Source organism: Piliocolobus tephrosceles, chromosome 6 (assembly GCF_002776525.5).
Source record: "Piliocolobus tephrosceles isolate RC106 chromosome 6, ASM277652v3, whole genome shotgun sequence".
Lineage (NCBI taxonomy): Eukaryota > Metazoa > Chordata > Mammalia > Primates > Cercopithecidae > Piliocolobus > Piliocolobus tephrosceles.
In genome coordinates, this window is record NC_045439.1 from 94971094 (window position 1) to 94994166 (window position 23073).

The 23073-nt window shown below is 47.3% G+C and overlaps 1 protein-coding gene across 2 annotated transcripts in view; it reads right to left on the minus strand.

The window, feature by feature from the left end:
* SLC28A1 (solute carrier family 28 member 1) overlaps positions 1 to 23073 on the minus strand; it is a 106652-nt gene that overhangs the window by 74837 nt on the left and 8742 nt on the right. The window contains exons 5-8 of one of the 2 annotated variants that reach the window (XM_023187165.2): positions 17159 to 17342; positions 8014 to 8155; positions 6626 to 6739; positions 3287 to 3364 (exon numbers count right to left, since the gene is read on the minus strand). In XM_023187165.2, the coding sequence (XP_023042933.1) occupies positions 3287 to 3364; positions 6626 to 6739; positions 8014 to 8155; positions 17159 to 17342 (518 nt within the window). Of the gene's footprint in view, positions 1 to 3286; positions 3365 to 6625; positions 6740 to 8013; positions 8156 to 16455; positions 16905 to 17158; positions 17343 to 23073 lie in introns of those variants that run through there. The other variant, XM_023187166.1, reaches the window with a different exon arrangement.

Here is a 23073-nt window from a genome sequence, read left to right on the forward strand (position 1 = left end):
CCAGGAATTTGTCCAGAGGACAGGGCCTACCAGAGGCCAGGAAACTGCTAGTGTTTGGCTGGGAAATGCTGAGGCTGGTTAATGATAAACCCAGCTCACTATTGTTTTTATCTTAACTGAACATTCCACTTCAAAGTTTTTTGACACCACTGATACATCTTTTTCCACTTCCTCCTCCTCTTCCTCCTCCTCCTCTTCCTCTTCCTTTTCCTCTTCTTCTTCTTCTTTTTTTTTTTTTTTTGACGGAGTCTCGCTCTGTTGCCCGGGCTGGAGTGCAGTGGTGCGATCTCTGCTCACTGCAACCTCCATCTCCCAGGTTCAAGTCATTCTCTTGCCTCAGCCTCCTGAGTAGCTGGAATTACAAGCACCCACCACCATGCCTGGCTAATTTTTGTATTTTTAGTAGGGATGGGGTTTCACTATATTGGCCAGGCTGGTCTCGAACCCCTGAACTCAAGTCATCGGACCACCTCAGCCTCCCAAAGTACTGGGATTACAGGCATGAGCCACCACGCCCAGCCTAATGGCTACATTTTTAAATGATCATTTTTGTTATTCAGAGTGTTTTTTGTATTTGGACGAGAGACATGAGGCTGCTCATTTCTACCAACAGTATGAGGAAGAATACATCCCTTAACCAGAAGTCCAGTGGAGGGGGTCTAGTTCTGGCTCTGCCCTAACTCACTGTGCCATTGTAGCCAGCTCACTGCTCCTCTCTGGGGCTTGGCTGGACCATCAGTAATACAAAAGGGAGGCCCAAATGTCACTGAACTCCCTCCTGGTACCAACAGTCAAGGAATCCATGATTCTAATGGGTGATTCTGGGAGAGATACAAGCAGCAGGTATGCACACATCCTTCCAGAGAGGGAGGCAGGATTTGAGGAGACACAGCTAATGTGGCCAGGGGGCAGACACAGAGGCAAGCCCAGCTATGACGCAGGAGAGATGCTGGCTGGTGGTGGGCAGGGGAAGGGGCGCCGGCGGACAGCAGCTGCGTGGCCTGCCCAGCACCTCTTCCCCTGTTTTTTGGCTAACGAGGCTTTAATTTCCCTTTGGGAAACAGCTTACATGCCCATCCACTGAACTCTGCCCTGCCCTGTGGACACGCTAGTATTTTCTCACCTCCACGCTTTGCCCATGCCATTTCCTCTTCCTGCCTAGCTCAGTGTGTCCAAATCTCTTCTGTCCTAAACTCCACGTCAAATGCCACCTCCTCAAGGAGTCTCCCTCACGGTCTCTTGTTGGAAGAATCTCTCCTTATAGGCACTCCTCAGGCCCCTTCCTTTATTGCACTTGAACCCAGCTGCCTGGGGAGGCTGAACTGCAGAGTGTCGGGTGTGTGTGTGTTTGTTTTGTTGAGACGGAGTTCCGCTCTTGTTGCCCAGGCTGGAGTGCAATGGCGCGATCTCGGCTCACTGCAACCTCCGCCTCCTGGGCTCAAGCGATTCTCCTGCCTCAGCCTCCCGAGTAGATGGGATTACAGGCATGCCACCACACCCCGCTGATTTTGTATTTTTAGTGGAGACAGGGTTTCTCCATGTCGGTCAGGCTGGTCTCAAACTCCCAACCTCATGTAATCCGCCTGCCTCGGCCTCCCAAAGTGCTAGGATTACAGGCATGAGCCACCATGCCCAGCTGAGTGTGTGTGTTTTAAAGTATGAGAAGCTGTGGGAACCTCCCTGCCTCCTGCCTGGGTGGACGCCGGAAGTCACCCTGAAGCAGACCTTACCTGTCTTTTCTGAAACCTCAGTACCCCCACACTGGTTATGCAAAGGTAAGGGAGCAGCTGCTCGTTACCCTAAAGGAATATGGTATTAGGGGCCTTTGCGGGGCTGACATAGGTTCCCCCTCCCAATATTCTCCCTATACAGAACTGGTCTCAGAAAACATGATGGGCAGGTATGCCCAGGGGGCAAGAAGACTTCAGAGAAGATAGGAACCTGGGCCCCTTCCTTTCCTCCTAGGGCTCACAGTGTTAGACTGGACATTCCCTAGGGAGTCTGCTGGCACAAGAGACGCTAAGGCTCCAAGGGGAATTCACCAGAGGTCAGGGTCAGGGGTAGGCAGGAGGGTCTGAACTCATGACATGGCTCAACGCCAGTCCAGAAGTCCATAGCCAAGTCCATGGCTGGGGCCAAAAGTCTCCTGGGTCCAAGACCCCCAGCAGGTGGGGAGGCTCTGGGAACAGTGGCCAGCATAATGAAAAACAGCAGAAACCTCTGGAACCTGCACATGGGGTCTTGCATAGCAGCTCCGTGGTGATGGTGGTCCCGGATGTACCGGAGTGGGTAGCCCTGATTTTCCTCTCAGTGCCATGCATCAGTGGCAGAAAACTGGGGCCAGCTACTGGGTGAGTGGGGCCCCAGGTCTCTCTCTTTTGCCTGGCAAGTGGAGCTTAAGCCTAGAGCAAGCTGGTCTTAGACAATTGGAGTGTAAGGAAGGCAGAGGAGGGCTACACTAGAGTTCTTACTAAACAAGGCATTTCAGTGCTTAAACAGTTAACTGGGGGAAAAAAGAAATACAACCACAGCTCCACCCAGAACAGTGAAGGGTCCCACCGGCAGCGTCCTCATCCTTTGCACAGGCTGCTTTGTTTTTAAATTAGGGTTGAGGCTCCACCGTTAGACAATAAGTTCTTTGAAACAGAACAGTGCCTTTATCTCCATTTCCCCTATGATATTTTGCAGTGCAGTAAATGCACAATAGATTTTTGTTGGAAGAAAGAGGATGGATGGAGGCAGGGAGGGAGGGAAAGTGGGATCATGGGTCTAGGAGGACACGAAGGAAGGAGCTATTGCAGCGGGACTAGTAAGGGCTGGCTTCCTGGCAGAGGTGGCCTGTGAGGGGCCCTGGAGGAGGAGCACCTGAGAGGATCATATGAACCTAAGCCTTCCTGGAAACTGCTCTTTCTAAGCCCAGAGTCTCTGCAGCACATCAGGGGCTAAGGTCTCAGCAGGAGCTATCCCCATGACCCCTACCCCCACTTCTTGTCCTCAGCTACTCAGTAATTCTATAATTTAGAGGGTCATCTCTAAGAAAAAAAACATACAGAAATATCTTACTTTTGCAAATTTTACAAAATATAGCAAAAACATCTCATGAGGTGCACATTGCTGGGCCCCTCCCAGGCCCCAGGCTTAAGGTTCACTAACTTCCCAGTACAGCGACCTCTGCCCATTGGACTCCCCCCTTCCACCTGGGCCCCCACCATGCCCAGACTCCCCTCTAGCTGGAGTCGCTGGGCAGCGGCTGCTAAAGGCCTCTGGGACCCTGAGTCAAGCTGACCTGAAAGGCAAAGACATTCTCGACCAGCGCCTCCCCAAACACGAAGCTGGAGCCAGCCTCCGTGTAGCTCAGGAAGATCTGAAAGAAAAATGCAAAACAAAAACAGGCAGTGAGGCTGGGAAGGGAGGAGGGAGGAAGCAGCGGCCAGAGACAGGCGGTTTGGCCCAGGGACGTAGTCCCCCCAGGCTCTTATCGGGGTGGGCACCACCTGGCAAGGAGTGTTAAAGCTACCGTCACGGGCACTCGCTCCTAAGCATATTTGCCAAAGAGACACCTTTTTGGTCAATTTTAAAGACATGCTCTGTAGGCTGGGTGCGGTGGCTCACACCTGTAATCTCAGCACTTTGGGAGGCCAAGGCAGGCGGATCACCTGAGGTCAGGAGTTTGAGACCAGCTGGCAAACAAGGTGAAACCCCGTCTCTGCTAAAAATAGAAAAATTACCTGAGTGTAGTGGTGGGCACCCGTAATCTCGGCTACTCGGGAGACTGAGGCAGGAAAATTACTTGAACCCAGGAGGCAGAGGTTGCAGTGAGCCAAGCTTGTGCCACTGCACTGCAGCCTGGGCAACAGAGCGAGACTCCATCTCAAAAAAAAAATAAAAAGAAATGCTCTGACAGTTGTTAGGACAATAAAGAAGAGACAATGGAAGTGTAACCATGAGACATGTGAAGAAGGCAGTGCCTTTTGTGCCTGCTCAGGCCCCTGACAACCAACGGTAAAGCCTCCCCTCATCTTGTCCCCATCCCGGGCTTGTGGCCTTGGAGTCTGAGCCCAGCCACGCTTCTACAGGAGACCTGTGTTATATCCTGAACTTGCAATGTGACTGCAGGGGCAGCAAGTCATTTTTCTTGTTCAGGCCTCAGTGTTCCCATCTATAAAATGGGGACATGGCCAGAAAAGCAACTCTCTGTCTTTTCCTCCACACCCTGTGCAGTTACTCTCAGCGAGGCCAGCAGGTGTGCACATTCCTGGACCGGCAGGGTTCTCATGCTCCCCCCTGCACAGAGCACAGGGAACTGCAAGCTGGTGAGAGGGAGGTAAGTAGATTAACCTATTTAACCTATGTCCTTGATAATTTATATTTTTTTAAGTGTTAAAAACACAAAAATTAGCCTGGTGTAGTGGCTCACACCTATAGTCGCAGCAACTCAGGAGGCTGAGGTGGGAGCATCCCTTGAGTTCAGGAGGTCGAGGCTGCAATGAGCTAACATCACACCACTGCACTCCAGTCTGAGTGATGGAAGTGAAATCCTGTCTCAAAACTAAACTAAATTAAACTAATCTAAACTAAACTAAAATAAAATAAAAGAAGGTCAGCGTGGTGGCTTATGCCTGTAATCCCAGCACTTTGGGAGGCCAAGGGAGGCAGATTACTTAAGCCCAGGACTTTGAGACCAGCCTTGGCAACATGGTGAAACTCTGTCTCTACCAAAAATAGAAAAATTAGCTAGTCTCATAACCTGGTTTCAAAATAAATAAACAAATAAATAGATTTTAAAAATTTTAAGTGTTAAATAAAGGAGACCATTGGTTTGGACTGAGCTCCTGCACTTCGCCCAACAGACCAAACCAAAATGGAATCGCTCATGCTATAAAGTTCCACATCACAAGTCAAAACTAAGCTGTCTCCTGACCTTCCAAAAAACCAGGATATGAGACATATAGCCAAATCCCCAAATGCAGCATGACAGGCAGTCCCCTCAGTTTTGACCTTTACAAGGAAAGTGACCTTGAAACAAGAATCTGCTTTTTGTTTTCTGTTTCTGCTTTCTTCAGCCTTTCTCTGTCTATAAAGCCAAACTCCTCTGCTCAACTCATCGGAACACTCACTCTATTTTTATAGAATGAGGTGTTGTCTCGTTCTAAAATCACAAGTAAAAGCCAATTAAGATCTTTAAACTAAATTTGTTATAATTTTATTTTGACAAAAGTAAATCATGATAGTTGTACAACAGTGTGCATGAATTTAATGACACTTAAAAGTGGTTAAAATGGTCAATTTTAAGGCTGGGCGCGGTGGCTCAAGCTTGTAATCCCAGCGCTTTGGGAGGCAGAGATGGGCGGATCATGAGGTCAGGAGATCGAGACGATCCTGGCTAACATGGTGAAACCCCGTCTCTACTTAAAAAAAAAAACACAAAAAACTAGCCGGGCGAGGTGGCGGGCGCCTGTAGTCCCAGCTACTCAGGAGGCTGAGGAAGGAGAATGGCGAAAACCCGGGAGGCGGAATTTGCAGTGAGCCGAGATCCGGCCACTGCACTCCAGCCTGGGTGACAGAGCGAGACTCTGTCTCAAAAAAAAAAAAAAAAAAAAAAAAGGTCAATTTTATGTTCTATATATTTTACCAAAATAAAAAACAAAATTGGTAGGGCACCGTGGCTCAACATGAGATCACTTGAGACCAGGAGTTCGAGACCAGCCTGGGCAACATAGGGAGACCCTGTATTTACAAAAAAAAGAAAAAAAGAAAAAGAAAAAGAAAAAACATGTTTTAATTAGCTTGGCATGGTGGCTTACACCTGTAGTCCCAGCTACTCAATACTGGGGAGGCTGAGGTGGGAGGATCACTTGAGCCCAGGATGTCAAGGCTGCAGTGAGCCGTATTCACACCACTGCACTCAGCCTGGATGCCAGAGCAAGACTGTCTCAAAACAAAACAAAATGGGCCCAGGTGTGGTGGCTCACGCCTGTAATCCCAGCACTTTGGGAGGCCAAGGCAAGCAAATCGTCTGAGGTGAGGAGTTCGAGATCAGCCTGGCCAACATGGTGAAACCCTGTCTTTACTAAAAATACAAACATTAGCCGGGCATAGTGGTGGGTGCCTGTAATCCCAGCTACTGGGCAGGCTGAGGCAGGAGAATTGCTTGAACCAGGGAGGCAGAGGTTGCAGTGAGCCAAGATTATGCCACTGCACTCCAGCTGGGGTGACAAAGTGAGACTCTGCCTTGAAAAAAAAAAAACAAACAAACAGAATAAAAATGTATGACTTCAATACACATTATTTTTAAACACATACACACAGAAGTAAATCATTTGCAGATTTGGGGAGTTTTTTTTTAGCACTTTTAACTATGACAATTTCCAAGTCACTGCTGATTGCAGACCCAGCCTCTGAAAAGACTACTCTACTGGGGCCTCAGTGCCAGGTGTGAGGGAAGTGGCAGCTGCACTGCCCGGGCCCCAGCTACCCACCTGGTCTGGGGCCCCCAGTCTACCCTACCCTCTGGGTCCCAAGCCTTCTCTATGGCCTCACCACCCACTTTCCCCCCTGCCAAGTGGCTTCTCCCCTACTCCCAGTAACCTAAGACGCTCTGGGAATCCAGGTCCCATGTACCTACCCGGATCTGCTCGCCCAGCCACTGGAACGCAGTAAATCCTGGTTCTGTTCTGATGATGAGGAGTCCAAGTACAAACTGCAGTCCAAGTCCCCAAGACACGGCCCGCCAGGACACCTGCCACCCCACCCCACAGAAAGGTGAGTTCAGCTCCTTGAGGGATGGGCAGGGAGCTGGGTGGGGGTGAGAGCAGGGGGCACTGGCTGCCGAGGGACCCCAGGAGCATTGGCCTGCCCGGAGGATGGGGCTGGAGCCAGATAGAGTACTAGGCCTGTTGCCAGTGGTCACAACCCCCCGGGATTCAGAACAGGCCATGTGCCTGGTAGGAATGGACCTGGGCAGTGGGCAGGGGTGAGCCAAGATTCTAACCAAGAACTCAGGTGAAACTTGACCAGCCTTGGGCATGCCATGGCACTTCGTCTCCTGGTCATCACTGCCAGAGATGTGGCCTGGGGGTCTGGCCTCAGGATCAGCACCAGACTGCTCTGGGCCCAGCTCCTCTCCAGCTCGTGTGAACCCTGTCTGCCTGATCATCTCCAATCTCTCCTCCACAGGCTGGGCTCCCAGCCACCTCAACCCCAACTCTCTCCACGCCCACACACCCCGCCCCTCCCAGAAGATGAGAGCTGGGCTCCTCAGGTTGCTGTTCCCTGATCAGCATTTAATAATTCCTTAGCAGCAAGTCCAAGCTCCTGGCAGGCTTGGCGGTAGCCTGGGGGAAGGTGGTAGCCACACTGTGAAACAGGAAGGGATCCTGATGCTACAGAGGCAGAGAGAGAAGGTTCCATCTGCCCATGGCAGGGACCTCCCAAATGGGTGCATGCCTGCCTTAGTATATATCAGAATTTAGTACACATCAGAATTGTTCTTGCTGACAGGATGATTGCTGCCCTTGCCCCTGAGTTTCTAACACAGTGGGCCTAGGGTGGGGCCTAAGAAGTTACATTTCTGGTAAGCTCCATGGAGGCACTGCTGCTGCTGGTCTGGGGCGCAGACTTTGAGAAGTACTATTTTAAGCTAATGATTCCAGGAAACCCTTGGCTCTGCAGACAGACCGGAGCTCTGGCCTGTGTTTTCCGTAGCTGGGGTGGAGGTAGTTCCTGAGCCTACAGACCTGAAGACCGGGATTAGACTGACCAGAGGACACGTCACCAAGGAAACAAATGTCCTGGTGGCAAATGTCTGAGTCTGGAGAGACACCCTGCTGGGGAGTTTGAAGACTTCTGCTTCACAGGAAGCCTGTCCTGATAGACACAGGTCTTCTCCAGGCCCTGAGCCTCCAGGGCTCTCCCAACAGGAGCATCTGCCTATACCCCAGCTCCCAGATCCAGCCTAGGGGCAGAAGAGAGAGGCAAACACTTCCAGCCCTGGGCCCCACAACTGGCACTCACTGCGCAATGATGCTTTGAGCAGGCAAAGAGGAGAGCAATGAACACGCAAATTCCTGCGAAGGACACCAGTTGCTCAGGCCGCCGGGAGGTGTCCAGAGACAGCCACAGGACCAGGCCCAGGAAAGCAGCAAGAGCTAGGCCCCTGAAGGCAAGAGGCAGAAAGCCATCACCCTCAGCATGTATCCCCACCTCACCCACATACAATAGCACCCAGCAACCCAGAGAAAAGGTGCTCAGGGCTGGGAGGAGGAGAAAGAGCACAGCACAGTGGAAAGAGCACCAGCTCCGGAATCACATGCTGGGAAGAGCTGAGCTCGCTGTGTGACCTCAGGCAGATCACCTTGCCTCTCTGAGTCTAGTTTCCTCATGGGTCAAATGAAGCCAGAGACCCTTCATTTCTCAAGGTTGCCAAGAGGATTATATAGGGGGATGTATGTACCAAGCTGAGCATAGTGACAAGCACCTGGCTCTATCCAGCTACAGGAATCTCATCACTGCAGTGATGCTCAGCTCAGCCTCTGACCTTGTGGGAGAAAGGACCTGTGCCGCCCAGAACTCAACACTATCGCCCATGACTGCAAAATGCCTAGAAGCATGTGATGTGAGTTTGGACCTCCGAGCTGAGCACCTGAGACCAAGGGAGACCAAGGAATGGATCTAACCTTAACAGCAACACTTCCCTCCCTGGGGCTAGGATTTGTTTGTCCAGGATGCAGCCTGAAGGGTGGGAGAGCCCAGGTTTTGGCATCAGGTGTTCAAGATCTCACCCCAATCCGGTCATCAGTTCAATCCAGTCATCAACTCACTGGGTACTACTAATGACAGTTAATGTTCCACTGAGCACCTATTATATGCCAGGTACTATACCAATGCTGAGAGACACATTCTTTTGATAGAGATGAGGAAACTGAGGCACAGAGAGGTTAAATAACTGGCCCAAGGCCACTCATCTAGAAAGTGGCAGAGTTGAGATTTCAACCCAGGCACTCTGGAAGCAAGGTCTATTCACTTTACAGTTTTATCCAGGCAGTTCCTAGCTGGTAAGCAGGAGACCAAAGATCTGAACTCAAGCAGGCTAATTCCAGAGCCTACTGCTTTTCTTTCTGCTCATGTTTTTAACTCTTCTCATTCCAGTTCAATGTGCACAATCTTTGCCTTGTTTGTGTGCCAACTGTACCTCTCTTTACTTACTATTTCTCTTGAGGTTAACTGACTTTATAAGAACTCAAATATGGCCGGGCGCAGTGGCTCATGCCTGTAATCCCAGCACTTTGGGAGGCCAAGTTGGGTGGATCACCTGAGGTCAGGCATTCGAGACCAGCCTGGCCAACATGGTGAAACCCATCTCTACTAAAAATCCAAATATTAGCCGGGAGTGGCGGTGGGTGCCTGTAATCCCAGGTACTTGGGAGGCTGAGGCAGGAGAATCACTTGAATCTGGGAGGTAGAAGTTGCAGTGAGCCGAGAACGTGCCACTGCACTCCAGCCTGGATGACAGAGCAAGATGTCATCTCAAAAAAAAACTTAAATGCTAGTTTCAGATTTTTTATTTTTAACAGCTTTATTAGAGGTATGGTTGATACATAATCAGTTGCACATATTGGAGGTGTTCAATTTGATACGTTTTGGCATATGCATACTCTTTGAAACCACCACCGCAATCAAGAGATTGAACGTATTCATCATCCCTTTTGTAATTTCTTGCCTCCCTCCCTGTTCCCAGGTAACAGTTGACATGTTTTCTGCCACTAGATTAGTCTGCATTTTTTTTTTTGAGACAGAGTCTCATTTCATCGCCCAAGCTGGAGTGCAATGGCATGATCTCGGCTCACTGCAACCTCCACCTCTGGGGTTTAAGCGCTTTTCCTGCCTCAGCTTCCCAAGTAGCTGGGACTACAGGGATGCAACACCAGGCCCAGCTAATTTTTGTATTTTTAGAAGAGATGGGATTTCACCATGTTGGCCAGGCTGCTCTTGAATTTCTGACCTCAAGTGATCTGCCCGTCTCAGCCTCCCAAAGGGCTGGGATTATAGGCGTGAGCCACAGCACCCCACCTAGTTTGCATTTTTAAGAATTTTATATAAATTTTTTAAAAAGAAAAGAAAGAAGTTTATATAAATAGAACCATACAGTACTTGTCCTTTTTTGTTTGACTTCTTTCACTTAGTGTAATTATTTTGAGATTTATCTAGGTTTCTGCATGATTCACTAGTCCATTCCATCTTATTGCTTAGTAGTATTCCATTATATGGATATACCACACTTTGCTTATCCATTCACCTATTGATGGACATTTGGTTGATTTCTAGTTTTTGGCTATTGCAGATAAAGCTGCTATGAACATTCAAAACTTCATGTGCAAGTCTTTGTGTGGATATATGCTTTTATTTCTCTTGGGTAAATGCCTATAAGTAAAATAGGTAGATTATATGATAGGCCTGGAAACTGCCAATCTGTTTTCTACAGCAATTGCACAATTTTATATTCCCACCAGCAGTATAAAAAATTCAGTTCCTCTATATCCTTGCCAACACTTGGTATGGTTAGTCTTTTGAATTCTACCCATTCTACTCAGTATATGGTAGTATCTCTTTTTGTTTTTAACTTGCATTTCTCTACTGATAAATGATGTTGAGCATCTTACCATGTACTTATTTGCCACTTAGGCATATTCTTTAAATGTCTGTTCATATCTTGAGCCTTTTAGTGTTTTTTGTTTGTTTGTTTGTTTGTTTTTGAGATGGCGTATTGCTCTGTCACACAGGCTGGAGTGCAGTGGCACGAGATCTTGGCTCACTACAACTTCCACCTCCTGGGTTCAAGCAATTCTCCTGCCTCAGTCTCCTGAGTAGCTGGGACTACAGGTGCCTCTTACCATGCCTGGCTAATGTTTGTATTTTTAGTAGAGACAGGGTTTCACCATGTTGGCCAGACTGGTCTTGAACTCCTGACCTCAGGGGATCCGCCCACCTTGGCCTCCTAAAGTGCTAGGGTTATAGGCGTGAGCCACCATGCTTGGCCTTGAGCTCATTTTTAAATTGGGTTATTTTTCTTATTAGAGATTTATGACAAGGCCAGGCGCTGTGGCTCTGTCTCCCATGTTCAAGCGATTCTCCTGCCTCAGCCACCTGAGTAGCTGGGACTACAGGTGCATGCCACTATGCCCAGTCAGCTAATTTTTGTATTTTTAGTAGAGACGGGGTTTCACCATGTTGGTGAGGCTACTCCCAATCTCTTGACCTCGTGATCTGCCTGCCTCAGCCTCCCAAAGTGCTGGGATTACAGGCGTGAGCCAACACACCTGGCCTAAGTTGATTAAATTTTAATCAACTTTTTCCTTCCTTCCTTCCTTGCCTTTCACCCTTCCCCTTCCCTTTTCCCTTCCCCTTCCCTTTCTGTCTGTCTTTTTTGAGACAGAGTCTGTTTTGTTGCCCAGGCTGGAGTGCAGTGGCATATAGGTATATTGTGCATAGCTCACTGCAGCCTCGACCTTCTGTGCACAAGCGATTCTCTTACCTTAGCCTCTCAAGTAGCTGGGATCACAGGTGCACACCACCATACCTGGCTATTTATCTATTTTTTCGTAGAGATGGGGTCTCATTATGTTACCCAGGCTGGTCTCAAACTCCTGGGCTCAAGCAGTCCTCCTACCTCAGCCTCACAAAGTGCTGAAGCATTAGCCACCACACCTGACCCCATTTCTTTTTGTAGAACCAGGTTTCTGTCTAGTAGCATTTTCCTTCTCTTCAAAGAATTTCCTTTAACATTTCTTTCTTTCTTTTTTCCTTTTTTTTTTTTTTTTTTTTGATACAGTGTCTCCCAGGCTGGAGTGCAGTGGTGTGATCTCAGTTCACTGCAACCTCCACCTCCCAAGTTCAAGCAAGTCTTGTGCCTCAGCCAACCAAGTGTAATAGCTGATACTACAGGTGCATGCCACCATGCCTGGCTATTTTTTTTTTTTTTTTTGTATTTTTATTAGAGACAGAGTTTCAACATATTGCTCAGGCTGGTCTTGGACTCCTGAGCTTAAGTGATCTGTTCAACTTGGCCTCCTAAATTGCTGGGATTATAGGCATGAGCCACAACACTGGCTTCTCTCTCTTTCTCTCTTTTCTTTTTTTTTCTTTTTTCTTTTCTTTTCTTTTTTTCGTAGCATCTCCCTCTATCGTCCAGGCTGGAGTCAGTGGCATGATCCTGGCTCACTGCAGCCTATGTCTCCCAGGCTCAAGCGATCCTCCTTTCTCAGCCTCCTGACTAGCTGGGACTACAGGTGTGTGCCACTCCTTCGGCATTTCTTGTAGCATAAGTCTGCTTTTTATGTCTGAAAAATTATTTCAGCTTTTGTATGACTGAAAGAATTCTTATTTCCTCTTCTCTTTTGAAATACATTTCACTGGTAAAGAATTGTAGGTTGACAGCCTTTTGGGTATTTACTATTGTTGTTGTTGACTATTCCACTATTTTCTCACTCATTTTTGACAAGAAGTCTGCTAGTATCCATCTTTCTGCTCCTCTGCACATGTCTTTTTTCTCTAGTTGTTGTTAAGGTTTTATCACTGATCTTAAGTAATTTGATTATTACCTCGGTATAGTCTTCATGTTTCTTGTGCTGGGGGTTCATGAAGTTTCTTGAATCTTTGGGTGTCCAATTGTCATCCTATTTGGATTTTTTTTGGACATAATTTCTTCAAATATTTTTTTTCTGCCCTCCTTCCCCTCTGGAGACTTCAACTGTGTATATTCAATTGAAGTTGTGCTGTGGTTAACTGATGCTCTGTTTGAATTTTTTCAGGTTTTGTCTTTAAGATGTTAGGCAGGGCCTGAGAAGCATTTATTCTAGAGTTGATTTTTTTTTTCTCTGCTACTGAGCCAAAACCTTCTTACTACGCTAAACAATGCCCTGTGGATTATGAGGTTTTTTTCACCTGACTGTCGGGAATAGACACTATTCCTGGCCCTGTGTGATTCCAGGTATGATTCCCTCTTCTCCTTTTGGGTGGTTCTTTCCTAGTACTAGGGTAGTTTCCTCATCTGTATTCTCTGAGCAGAACTCAACTGCATGTTCAAAGGGGATTCTCTGCATAGCTCTGGACTTTGCTCTGTGATCTCTCAGCTGTGTCTCTGTGCTCTGCAATGTGAACCCTGCCTGCCTTGGCTTCCCTAGATTTCCAGCTCTGTCTCTTCAACTTAGGGGATCTGCTGGTGTCCCACCTCAGTTTTCCTTCCCTGTGCTGTGGTCTGGAAACGCTCTCCAGGCAGTCAGCTGGGGAGAACACAGGGCTAACCTCATTTGTTTCCTAATTCTCAAGGATCAGTGTTCTTTATTGACTGATGTCCAACATCAAAGAGCTCTTGTCTCATGTATTTGTTCCAGTTTTTTAGCTGTTTCAACTGGGAGGATAAACCTGGTCTCTGTTACTCCATCTTAACTGGGAGCCAAAATCAAATGCATGCAGTTTTTTTTTTTTTTTTTTTTTTTTTGAGATGGAATCTTGCTCTGTCACCCAGGCTGGAGTGCAGTAGTGCTATCTTGGCTCACTGCAAGCTCCACCTCCCAGGTTCACGCCATTCTCCTGCCTCAGCCTCCAGAGTAGCTGGGACTACAGGCGCCCGCCACCATGCCCGGCTAATTTTTTTTGTATTTTTAGTAGAGATGGGGTTTCACTGTGTTGACCAGGATGGTCTCGATCTCCTGACCTCGTGATCTGCCTGCCTCAGCCTCCCAAAGTGCTGGGATTACAGGCGTGAGCCACCGTGCCCAGCCAAATGCATGTATTTTTTAACAGCTTTATTGAGACAAAATTTACATGCCATACAATTTGCCTATTTACAGTGTATGGTTCAAGGATAGAAGTTCCTCACAAAACTAAAAATAGAAGTGCCATATGATTCAGTAATTCCTCTACTGGGTATATGCGCGAAAAAAAAAAAAAGGAAAAAAGGAAATCAATATATTGAAAAGACATCTGCACTCCATGTTTATTGCAGCATGATTGACAACAGCCAAAATATGGAATCAACCTAGGTGCCCATCAACAGATGAATGGATAAAGAAAATGTGGTATATATACACAATGGAATATCATTCAGCCATAAAAAAACTATGAAATCCTGTTACTAGCAGCAACATGGACAGAATTGGAGATCATTATGTTAAGTGAAATAAGCCAAGCACAGAAAGACAAATATTGCATGTTCTCACTCATATGTGGGAACTTAAAAAGTAGATCTTATGAAGATAGACAGTAGTTTGGTAGTTACCAGAGACTCTGTAGGGGAGGAGGGAGGTGGGATGACAAGAAGTTGATTAATGGGTACAAATATATAGTTTGAGAGAAGAAATAAGACCTAGTGACAGATAGATGAGTAAGGTGGCTACAGTGTACAATATGTACAATATATTGCATATTTCAAAATAGCTAGGAGAATTTGAATAGTTCTAATATAAAGAAAGACAAATATTTAATTTGATGGATATCCCAAGTACACTGATTTGATCTTTACAAATTATATGAATGTATTAAATTATCACATGTACCCTGAAACTATGCACATTTATTAGGTTGGTGCAAAATTTATTGCATAATGGCAAAACCACAATTACTTTTGCACCAACTTAATACTATTATGCAGCAATTTTTTAAAGTGTATTTTTGTTTGTTTGGTTGGTTTGGTTGTTTTTTTTTTTTTTTCTTTTTTTGAGACAGAGTCTCACTCTGTCACCCAGGCTGGAGTGCAGTGGTGCAATCTCAGCTCACAGCAACCTCCGCTTCCCAGGTTCAAGCGATTCTCCTGCCTCTGCCTCCTGAGTAGCTGGGATTACAGGTGCGTACCACCACACCCAGCTTTTTTTTTTTTTTTTTTTGTATTTTTAGTAGAGACAGGGTTTCACTGTGTTAGCCAGGATGGTCTTGATCTCCTGACCTCATGATCCACCTGCCTCAGCCTCCCAAAGTGCTGGGATTACAGGCTTGAGCCACCATGCCTGGCCAAAAGTGTATGGTTTAATGGTTTTTAGTATAGTTAGAGATTTGTGCAACCATTATCATAATCCTAGGATATTTTCATCAGCCCAAAGAGAAACCCCAAACCACTGGCAGTCACCACCTCCTTTTCCCATCCACCCTAGCAATCACTAATCAACTCTCTGTCTCCACAGATTTGCCCATTCTGGACATTTCACATAAATGGAATCATGCAGTATATGGTTCTTTAAAACTGGCTTCTTTCACTGAGCATGATGTTCTCAAGGTTTATCATTATTGTAGTATTTATCAATACTACATTCCTTTTCATGGCCAAATAATATTCTATTGTATGGATATATAGATTTTTTTTATCCATTTTCCAGTTGATGAACATATGTGTGGTTTTCACTTTTTGGCTATTATGATTAATGCTATATGAAGATTTGTGCACAAGTTTTTATGTGGACATATATTTTCATTTCTCTTAGGTATATACCTAGGAGTAGAATTTCTGGGTCATATGATAAGTCCATGTTTAACATTTTGAGGAACTGCCTAACCATTTTCTTTTTTCTTTCTTTCTTTCTTTTTTTTTTTTTTTTTTTGTTAAACGAAAAAGAAAAAAAAAAAAAAAAAAAAGGTTGCTCTTGTTGCCCAGGCTGGAGTGCAATGGTACGATCTCGACTCACTGCAACCTCTGCCTTTTGGTTTCAAGCAATTCTCCTGCCTCAGCCTCCCAAGTAGCTGGGATTATAGGCGCCCACCACCATGCCTGGCTAATTTTTGGATTTTTAGTAGAGACAGGGTTTCACCATGTTGGCCAGGCTGGTCTCGAACTCCTGATCTCGCGATCCTCCCGCCTTGGCCTCCCAAAGTGCTGCAATTATAGGCATGAGCCACCATGCCCGGTCAGCCATTTTCTAAAGCAACTGCACTGTTTTGCATTTCTGCCAGCAGTGTCTCAGGGTTTCAATTTCTCCACATCTTTGTCAACACTTGTTATCATCTATCTTATTGATTATGGCCATCTGACTGAATATGAAGTGGTATCTTTTTGTGGCTTTGCTTTGCATTTCCATGATGGCTACTGATGTTGAGCACATTTTCATGTGATTTTTGGCTATAGCAAAAATCTTCAAATGGGTTGTCTTTTTATTCTTCAAATGGGTTGTCTTTTTATGGTTGAGTTGTAATTCTGCATACAGTTTCTTTATGCAGACATATGATTTGTACATCTTTTCTCTCATTTCGTGAGTTGTCTTTTCACTTTTTTGATAGTGTGCGTTGCATCAAAAAGTTTTTAGTTTTTATGAAGTCCAGTTTATCTGCATGCATTTTTTTAAAGGAAACTTCGTATCAGTCCCTCAAGTAGAAAACCATTATCAATGACTTGTCATAGAAAACCATTGTAAAAATAAATCACAGATGTATTTAATAAAGAGAAGTCAAACGTAACAGTAAATGTACTTATAAATAAAATTTTAAATGTGTTCATCCACAGACTGGCTCAAATCATTTTGCTGTGGTATGCAGATCTCACTTTGGGAAACTGAGAGTCACCCCTGTACCCCTGCATCCCCCTGACTTAGTCTTTGGATATCTTTGGACACCAGCTTCTTCATCAACAGAATAGAGTACTGAAATAGATTGGTGGTCTTCAGATTTCTTTTTTTAAGCCATAGAAACCGTTTTTTTTCCCCCAGCCAATTTTTTTTGGGAACCTTGGCTTACAAAACACATAAGACTCTGCTGGCTACATCAGAATTCCCTGGAGGCTAATGAAAAATACCAGCACCTTGACCCCAATTGAGCCTGCTGAATCCCACTCCAGGGATGGTCCCTGCGGCTTTTTGTCTCACACTGCCCAGGTGATCTCATGGAGGTACTGATTTGGGCCCTCCTTGCTCCAGGAGCTGGGATCCCTGAATGGAGGAAACTGTTGAGTTCAGTTTTCATCCACCATGTTCACCTGCTATAACTGGGACTAAGAACTGGTGAAACACCACAAAGATGCTGCTATGTTTGAAGTCACCCACCAGTTCCTGCCCTGGGGCCCTGGAGAGTTCTCCATGACACAGAGCATTCCTCCTCCTCCAGCCCTGGCCATAACCCTGGAGCCAACCCCTCAGCTCACGGGCCCTCCCTTGCCCTGCCTCAAGGCTGTGAGCTCACTCACCTCTTAAACCAGAGCAGCAGGCGAGGATGGCCCTGAGGCTTGAGAAACCTCCTTAGCTTTGGTCCCAGAAGCCATTTCAGCAGGCGGTGGCCCAGGAACGTGAGGACCACACAAGTGAGGACAAACAGAGCCAGGGCCCTCTGGAAATCCAGGAGGCAGGCCACCAGCAGGAAGGCAGCGAACGCTGGGGGACGAGAGAGAGGAGGGGTCAACGGCCAGGACACCACCTCTTCAGGCCCCTGCAGCCCCGCCCATGGACTCCACCTTACTCCACCCAGATCGTGGAGGGCAGGGAACTCACCCAACCTCACTGAGCCTATTTCCTCATCTGGAAATGAAAACAACCATCACTACTGTGTCAAAAGCAGTTAGGAGTTACTGGCAGAAGGCGTTGTGAAAGGGCCTTATCAACTGTAAAGTGCTTACCAAATGTGAGGGAGATGTGTAAGGAGGCCGTGAAGCCAAACAGCAAGAGGTGCTGGGCATCAGTGGAGGATCTGCTGTGGTCCAGCGCCATGCTAGGCCCCGTGGAGGAAGGAGACGAGCCCATCAGCTACTCCATGAAGGAGTTCACATATGTGTGCTGGGACTGTGTTCTGAAATATTCATCAATGACCGTGCTTCCTGGAGTTTCCTTTCCCCTTTTGCCCTTCTCTCCTTTGAGCCACTCAGCCAGTACATGCTTATGCCTCAGAAAGGCGCATGAGAATGGATAGCTGAGGGGGCGATGTCTCTCCCTAGATTTTTTTTTTTTTTTTTTTGAGACAGGGTCTCACTTTGTTGCCCAGGCTGGAGCACAGTGGTGCTGTCTCGGCTGACTGCAACCTCCGCCTCCTGGGTCGAAGCAATGCTTCTGCCTTAGCCTCTCGAGTAGCTGGGATTACAGGTACCCACCACCAAGGCTGGCTAATTTTTGTATTTTTGGTAGAGACAGGGTTTCATCATGTTGCCCAGGCTGGTGTTGAACTCCTGGGCTCAAGTGATCCGCCCATCTCAGCCTCCCAAAGTGCTGCGATTACAAGTGTAAGCCATTGTGCCTGGCCTCTCCCTGGCTTTTGAATTTCAGAATCCAGGATCCTCAAAGAATGGAAAGGACGCTTAACCATGGATAAAAAATGTGATATGAAACATCACGAATAAAGGTAAGTTCTACCCAACCGTTCTGCTACCAGGCAATAACAAGGACAATGGTATCACAGAGAAAGCGCCTGAGCCTGGCAAGGCCTTGTGCCTGGCTTCCTGGTGGAGCCCCAGGGAGGTCCCAGGACTGCAGAGAGAGGAATGCCCACGCGGTGCATGGCAAGCCAGTGAGACTCTGCAGGCACCAAAACAGCAGAAGTGGTCTCCATGAGAGGCCTGAAGAGGAGAGAGGTGGGAGACCAGAATGAGCCCACCATGGGGAAGAGGGCGTCGCCGTGGTCACCTGCAAGGATGGAGGACCCAGGACCAGCTGGAGAAGTGGACAAGTCAGGAGGCACTTGAGGAGTAATAATATATAAGCCCACCCTGGTGACCCCCAGAGAAAGGGATGAAGGGAGATTCCAACTGGGCAGAAATTGAGTTCCCATCACTCACTGGAATGATAAGATTGAGGGAGAAGATAAGTTGAGTTATAAAAAATAAAATGACCTTTCTCTCACATGGAAGCTGGTGGGCCGGAGTTCCTACCTGAACGGTGGCATTGAGACACACAGGTGGAGCCCCACAGAGTGCTGCTGGGGCTGCTGGTACTGGCCATGGGGGTTCAGGGGAGGGGGACCTGGCCAGGGAGAGGATCCGTGGTCGCCAGGAGGTGAGCTTAGCACTTCAGGTGCACTTTCACAATGAATCCTCACAAGACCCCTACAAGGTGGGGTCTACAGTGATGCCCACTTGGAGAGCGAGGCCTCTGAGGCCAGCCAAGATGAGTGCCTCACACAGGGAGGGCATGGGGCTAGGAGGCCAAGAAGGTCTGTGCACCTCAGGTCCTGTGCTTTGTGGTTGAGGCGGGCCAGGAAGGCTGGGGGAGTCTGGGCAGACCAGGACAGGGACTTAGGGAGAGGGGCCAGGGTGGAGGAGTCCTCCAGGCAGGGCACAAGAAGAGTAGTACTTTTGGAAGTATTTTATTCATCTAGGATCCATTCACAGGGATTGGTTTGGGGACGGGCAGGACCTGAGCTAAGCTCCTTGAAGACCTCCCGGGGACTTTGACTGGAACAGCCAGCAAGAGGCAGCCCCTTCTTCTAAGACTGGGGACACCAAGGCCATCCTTGTTAGTCTGGTGCCAGGGCTGTCGCTGTACCCATGGAGAAGGCCTACCTGAGGTGAGCAAGCCACTGTCACAGATCAGGAGCCAAGTCCTGAGAATATGAGCTTCATTTCTCTATCACAGCTATTCCCAGAACGTCTGTGAACAGCCTCCCCAGGAAAGAGATGATGTAATAAAGATATTGAAAAGCCAGAGAAATCAAAGTCACCCAGAGACAGAGAAAGTCACTGCTCACCATTGCAAGGGATCATTTAATGATTCAGTTTGCATTCCTGAAAGCCATGGCAAACGTGGAAATAGGATGAGAGGGATAATTTTCATTCTCTACTGGAGAGAATTCAATTGTTCTTCAAGAGAAACAAATTGGATCTGAATGAAGGAGGCAGCCAAGTAAACAGAGACAGTCCTGGCTTCAGACCCTGCCAAAGGTGGACATCACCATCTCTAGGAGGAAGCTGTGAGGAAGCTGTGAGGGACATGGACGCACCCCATCTCAGCAGATGACCCTACTTTAAAGTTCACCAAGCAGACCAGGTCATTGCTGTCACCTCTCTCACTGTCTCTCCCCTCCAGAGCACCTATAATGAACTCTGCATCTGTACCCATCCTCCTTTTTCTTTTTTCAAAATTTATTTTTATTTAAAAAATTTTTTGTAGAGGTTGGGTCTTGCTGTGTGGCCCAGGCTGGTCTCGAACTCCGGGGCTCAAACAATCCTCCCACTGCAGCCTTCTGAAGTGCTGGGATTACAGGCATGAACCACCTGCCATGCCTGGCCCCTCTTTAATTCCAACCTGTCAGGATGAGGTGAACTTGCTCCTGAAAAGACCCACCCCTCCCCATGGGGTGGGGAGCTCTTCTATTCTGTGCCAGGGGACCTTGCTCCATCGGTCATCTCTTCATCTCCCATTCCTTCACGTTCCTTCTACAAACTCCCCACCTCAGCTCCTACACACAAAGTGTCTCCCGCCCCAAACTCATGCCCATCCTTGACACTTGGTCACATGCTGCCCATTCATCCTCCCCACCTGACCTCATAAAAATTGATCAAGGCTGGGCGCAGTGGCTCACGCCTGTAATCCCAGCACTTTGGGAGGCTGAGGCAGGCGGATCACGAGGTCAGGAGATCAAGATCATCCTGGCTAACACGGTGAAACCCTGTCTCTACTAAAAATAAAAAAATTAGCCGGGCGTGGTGGCAGGTGCCTGTAGTCCCAGCTACTCGGGAGGCTGAGGCAGGAGAATGGTGTGAACCCGGAAGGCCGAGGTTGCAGTGAGCCGAGATAGCACCACTGCACTCCAACCTGGGCGACAGAGCAAGACTCCATCTCAAAAAAAAAAAAAAAAAAAAGGTTGGTTCCAAGATGGCTGAGTAGGAACAGCTGCAGTCTGCAGCTCCCAGCATGAGGGATGCAATAGACGGGTGATTTCTGCATTTCCAACGGAGGTACCGGGTTCATCTCACTGGGGCTTGTCAGTCAGTTGGTGCAGCCCACTTAGCAGGGCGGGGCATCGCCTCGCCCAGGAAGTGCAAGGGGTCAGGGAATTCCGTTCCCTAGCAAAGGGAAGCCATGACAGAGGGTACCTGGAAAATAGGCACACTCCCACCCTAATACTGTGCTTTTCCAACGGCCTTAGCAAACGGTGCACCAGGAGATTATATCCCGTGCCTGACTTGGAGGGTCCCACACCCACGGAGCCTCGCTCACTACTAGCGCAGCAGTCTGAGATCCAACTGCAAAGCGGCAGCGAGACTGGGGGAGGGGCGTCCGCCATTGCTGAGGCTTGAGTAGGTAAATAAAGTGGTCCAGAAGCTGGAACTGGGTGGTGCCCACCACAGCTCAAGGAGGCCTCCCTGCCTCTGTAGACTCCACCTCTGGGGGCAGGGCATAGCTGAACAAAAGGCAGCAGAAACTTCTGCAGGCTTAAACGTCCCGTCTGACAGCTTTGAAGAGAGTAGTGGTCCTCCCAGCACAGAGTTTGAGATCTGAGAATGGACACCCTGCCTCCTCAAGTGGGTCCCTGACTCCTAGTACCCTAACTGGGAGACACCTCCCAGTAGGGGCCAACTGACACCTCCTATGGCTGGGTGCCCCTCTGAGATGAAGCTTCCAGAGGCAGGATCAGGCAGCAACATCTGCCGTTTTGCAATATTTGTGGTTCTGCAGCCTTTGCTGGTGATACCCAGGCAAACAGGGTCTGGAGTGGACCTCCAGCAAACTCCAACAGACCTGCAGCTGAGGGTCCTGACTGCTAGTAGGAAAACTAACAAACAGACAGGACATCCACACCAAAACCCCATCTGTACATCACTATCATCAAAGACCAAAGGTAGATAAAACCACAAAGATGGGGAGAAACCAGAGCAGAAAAGCTGAAAATTCTAAAAATCAGATTGCCTCTTCTCCTCCTCCAAAGGAATGCAGCTCCTTGCCAGCAATGGAACAAAGCTGGATGGAGAATGACTTTGATGACTTGAGAGAAGAAGACTTCAGACAATTGGTAATAACAAACTTCTCTGAGCTAAAGGAGGATGTTCGAACCCATCGAAAGAAGCTAAAAACCTTGAAAAAGATTAGACGAATGGCTAACTAGAATAAACAGTGTAGAGAAGTCTTAAATGACCTGATGGAGCTGAAAACCATGGCACAAGAACTATGTGATGTATACACAAGCTTCAGTTGCCGATTTGATCAAGTAGAAGAAAGCGTATTAGTGATCGAAGATCAAATGAATGAAATGAAGCAAAAAGAGAAGTTTAGAGAAAAAAGAGTAAAAAGAAACGAACAAAGCCTCCAAGAAATATGGGACTATGTGAAAAGACCAAATCTACATCTGATTGGTGTACCTAAAAGTGACAGGGAGAATGGAACCAAGTTGGAAAACATTCTTCAGGATTTTATCCAGGAGAACTTCCCCAACCTAGTGAGGCAGACCAACTTTCAAATTCAGGAAATACAGTGAATGCCACAAAGACACTCCTCGAGAAGAGCAACTCCAAGACACATAATTGTCAGATTCACCAAAGTTGAAATGAAGGAAAAAATATTAAGGGCAGCCAGAGAGAAAGGTTGGGTTACCCACAAAGGGAAGCCCATCAGACTAACAGTGGATCTCGCAGCAGAAACCCTATAAGCCAGAAGAGAGTGGGGGGCAATATTCAACATTCTTAAAGTAAAGAATTTTCAAACCAGAATTTCATATCCAGCCAAACTAAGCTTCATAAGTGAAGGAGAAATAAAATCCTTTACAGACAAACAAATGCTGAGAGCTTTTGTCACCACAAGGCCCGCCTTACAAGAGCTCCTGAAGGAAGCACTAAACATGGAAAGGAACAACTGGTATCAGCCACTGCAAAAACATGCCAAATTGTAAAGACCATCAATGCTATGAAGAAACTGCTTCAATGAATGGGCAAAATAACCAGCTAACATCATAATGACAGGATCAAATTCACACATAACAATATTAACCCTAAATGTAAATGGGCTAAATGCTCCAATTGAAAGACACAGACTGGCAAATTGGATAAAGAGTCAAGACCCATCAGTGTACTGTATTCAAGAGACCCATCTCACATGCAGAGGCACACACAAGCTCAAAATAAAGGAATGGAGGAAGATCTACCGAGCAAATGGAAAACAAAAAAAGGCAGGGGTTGCAATCCTA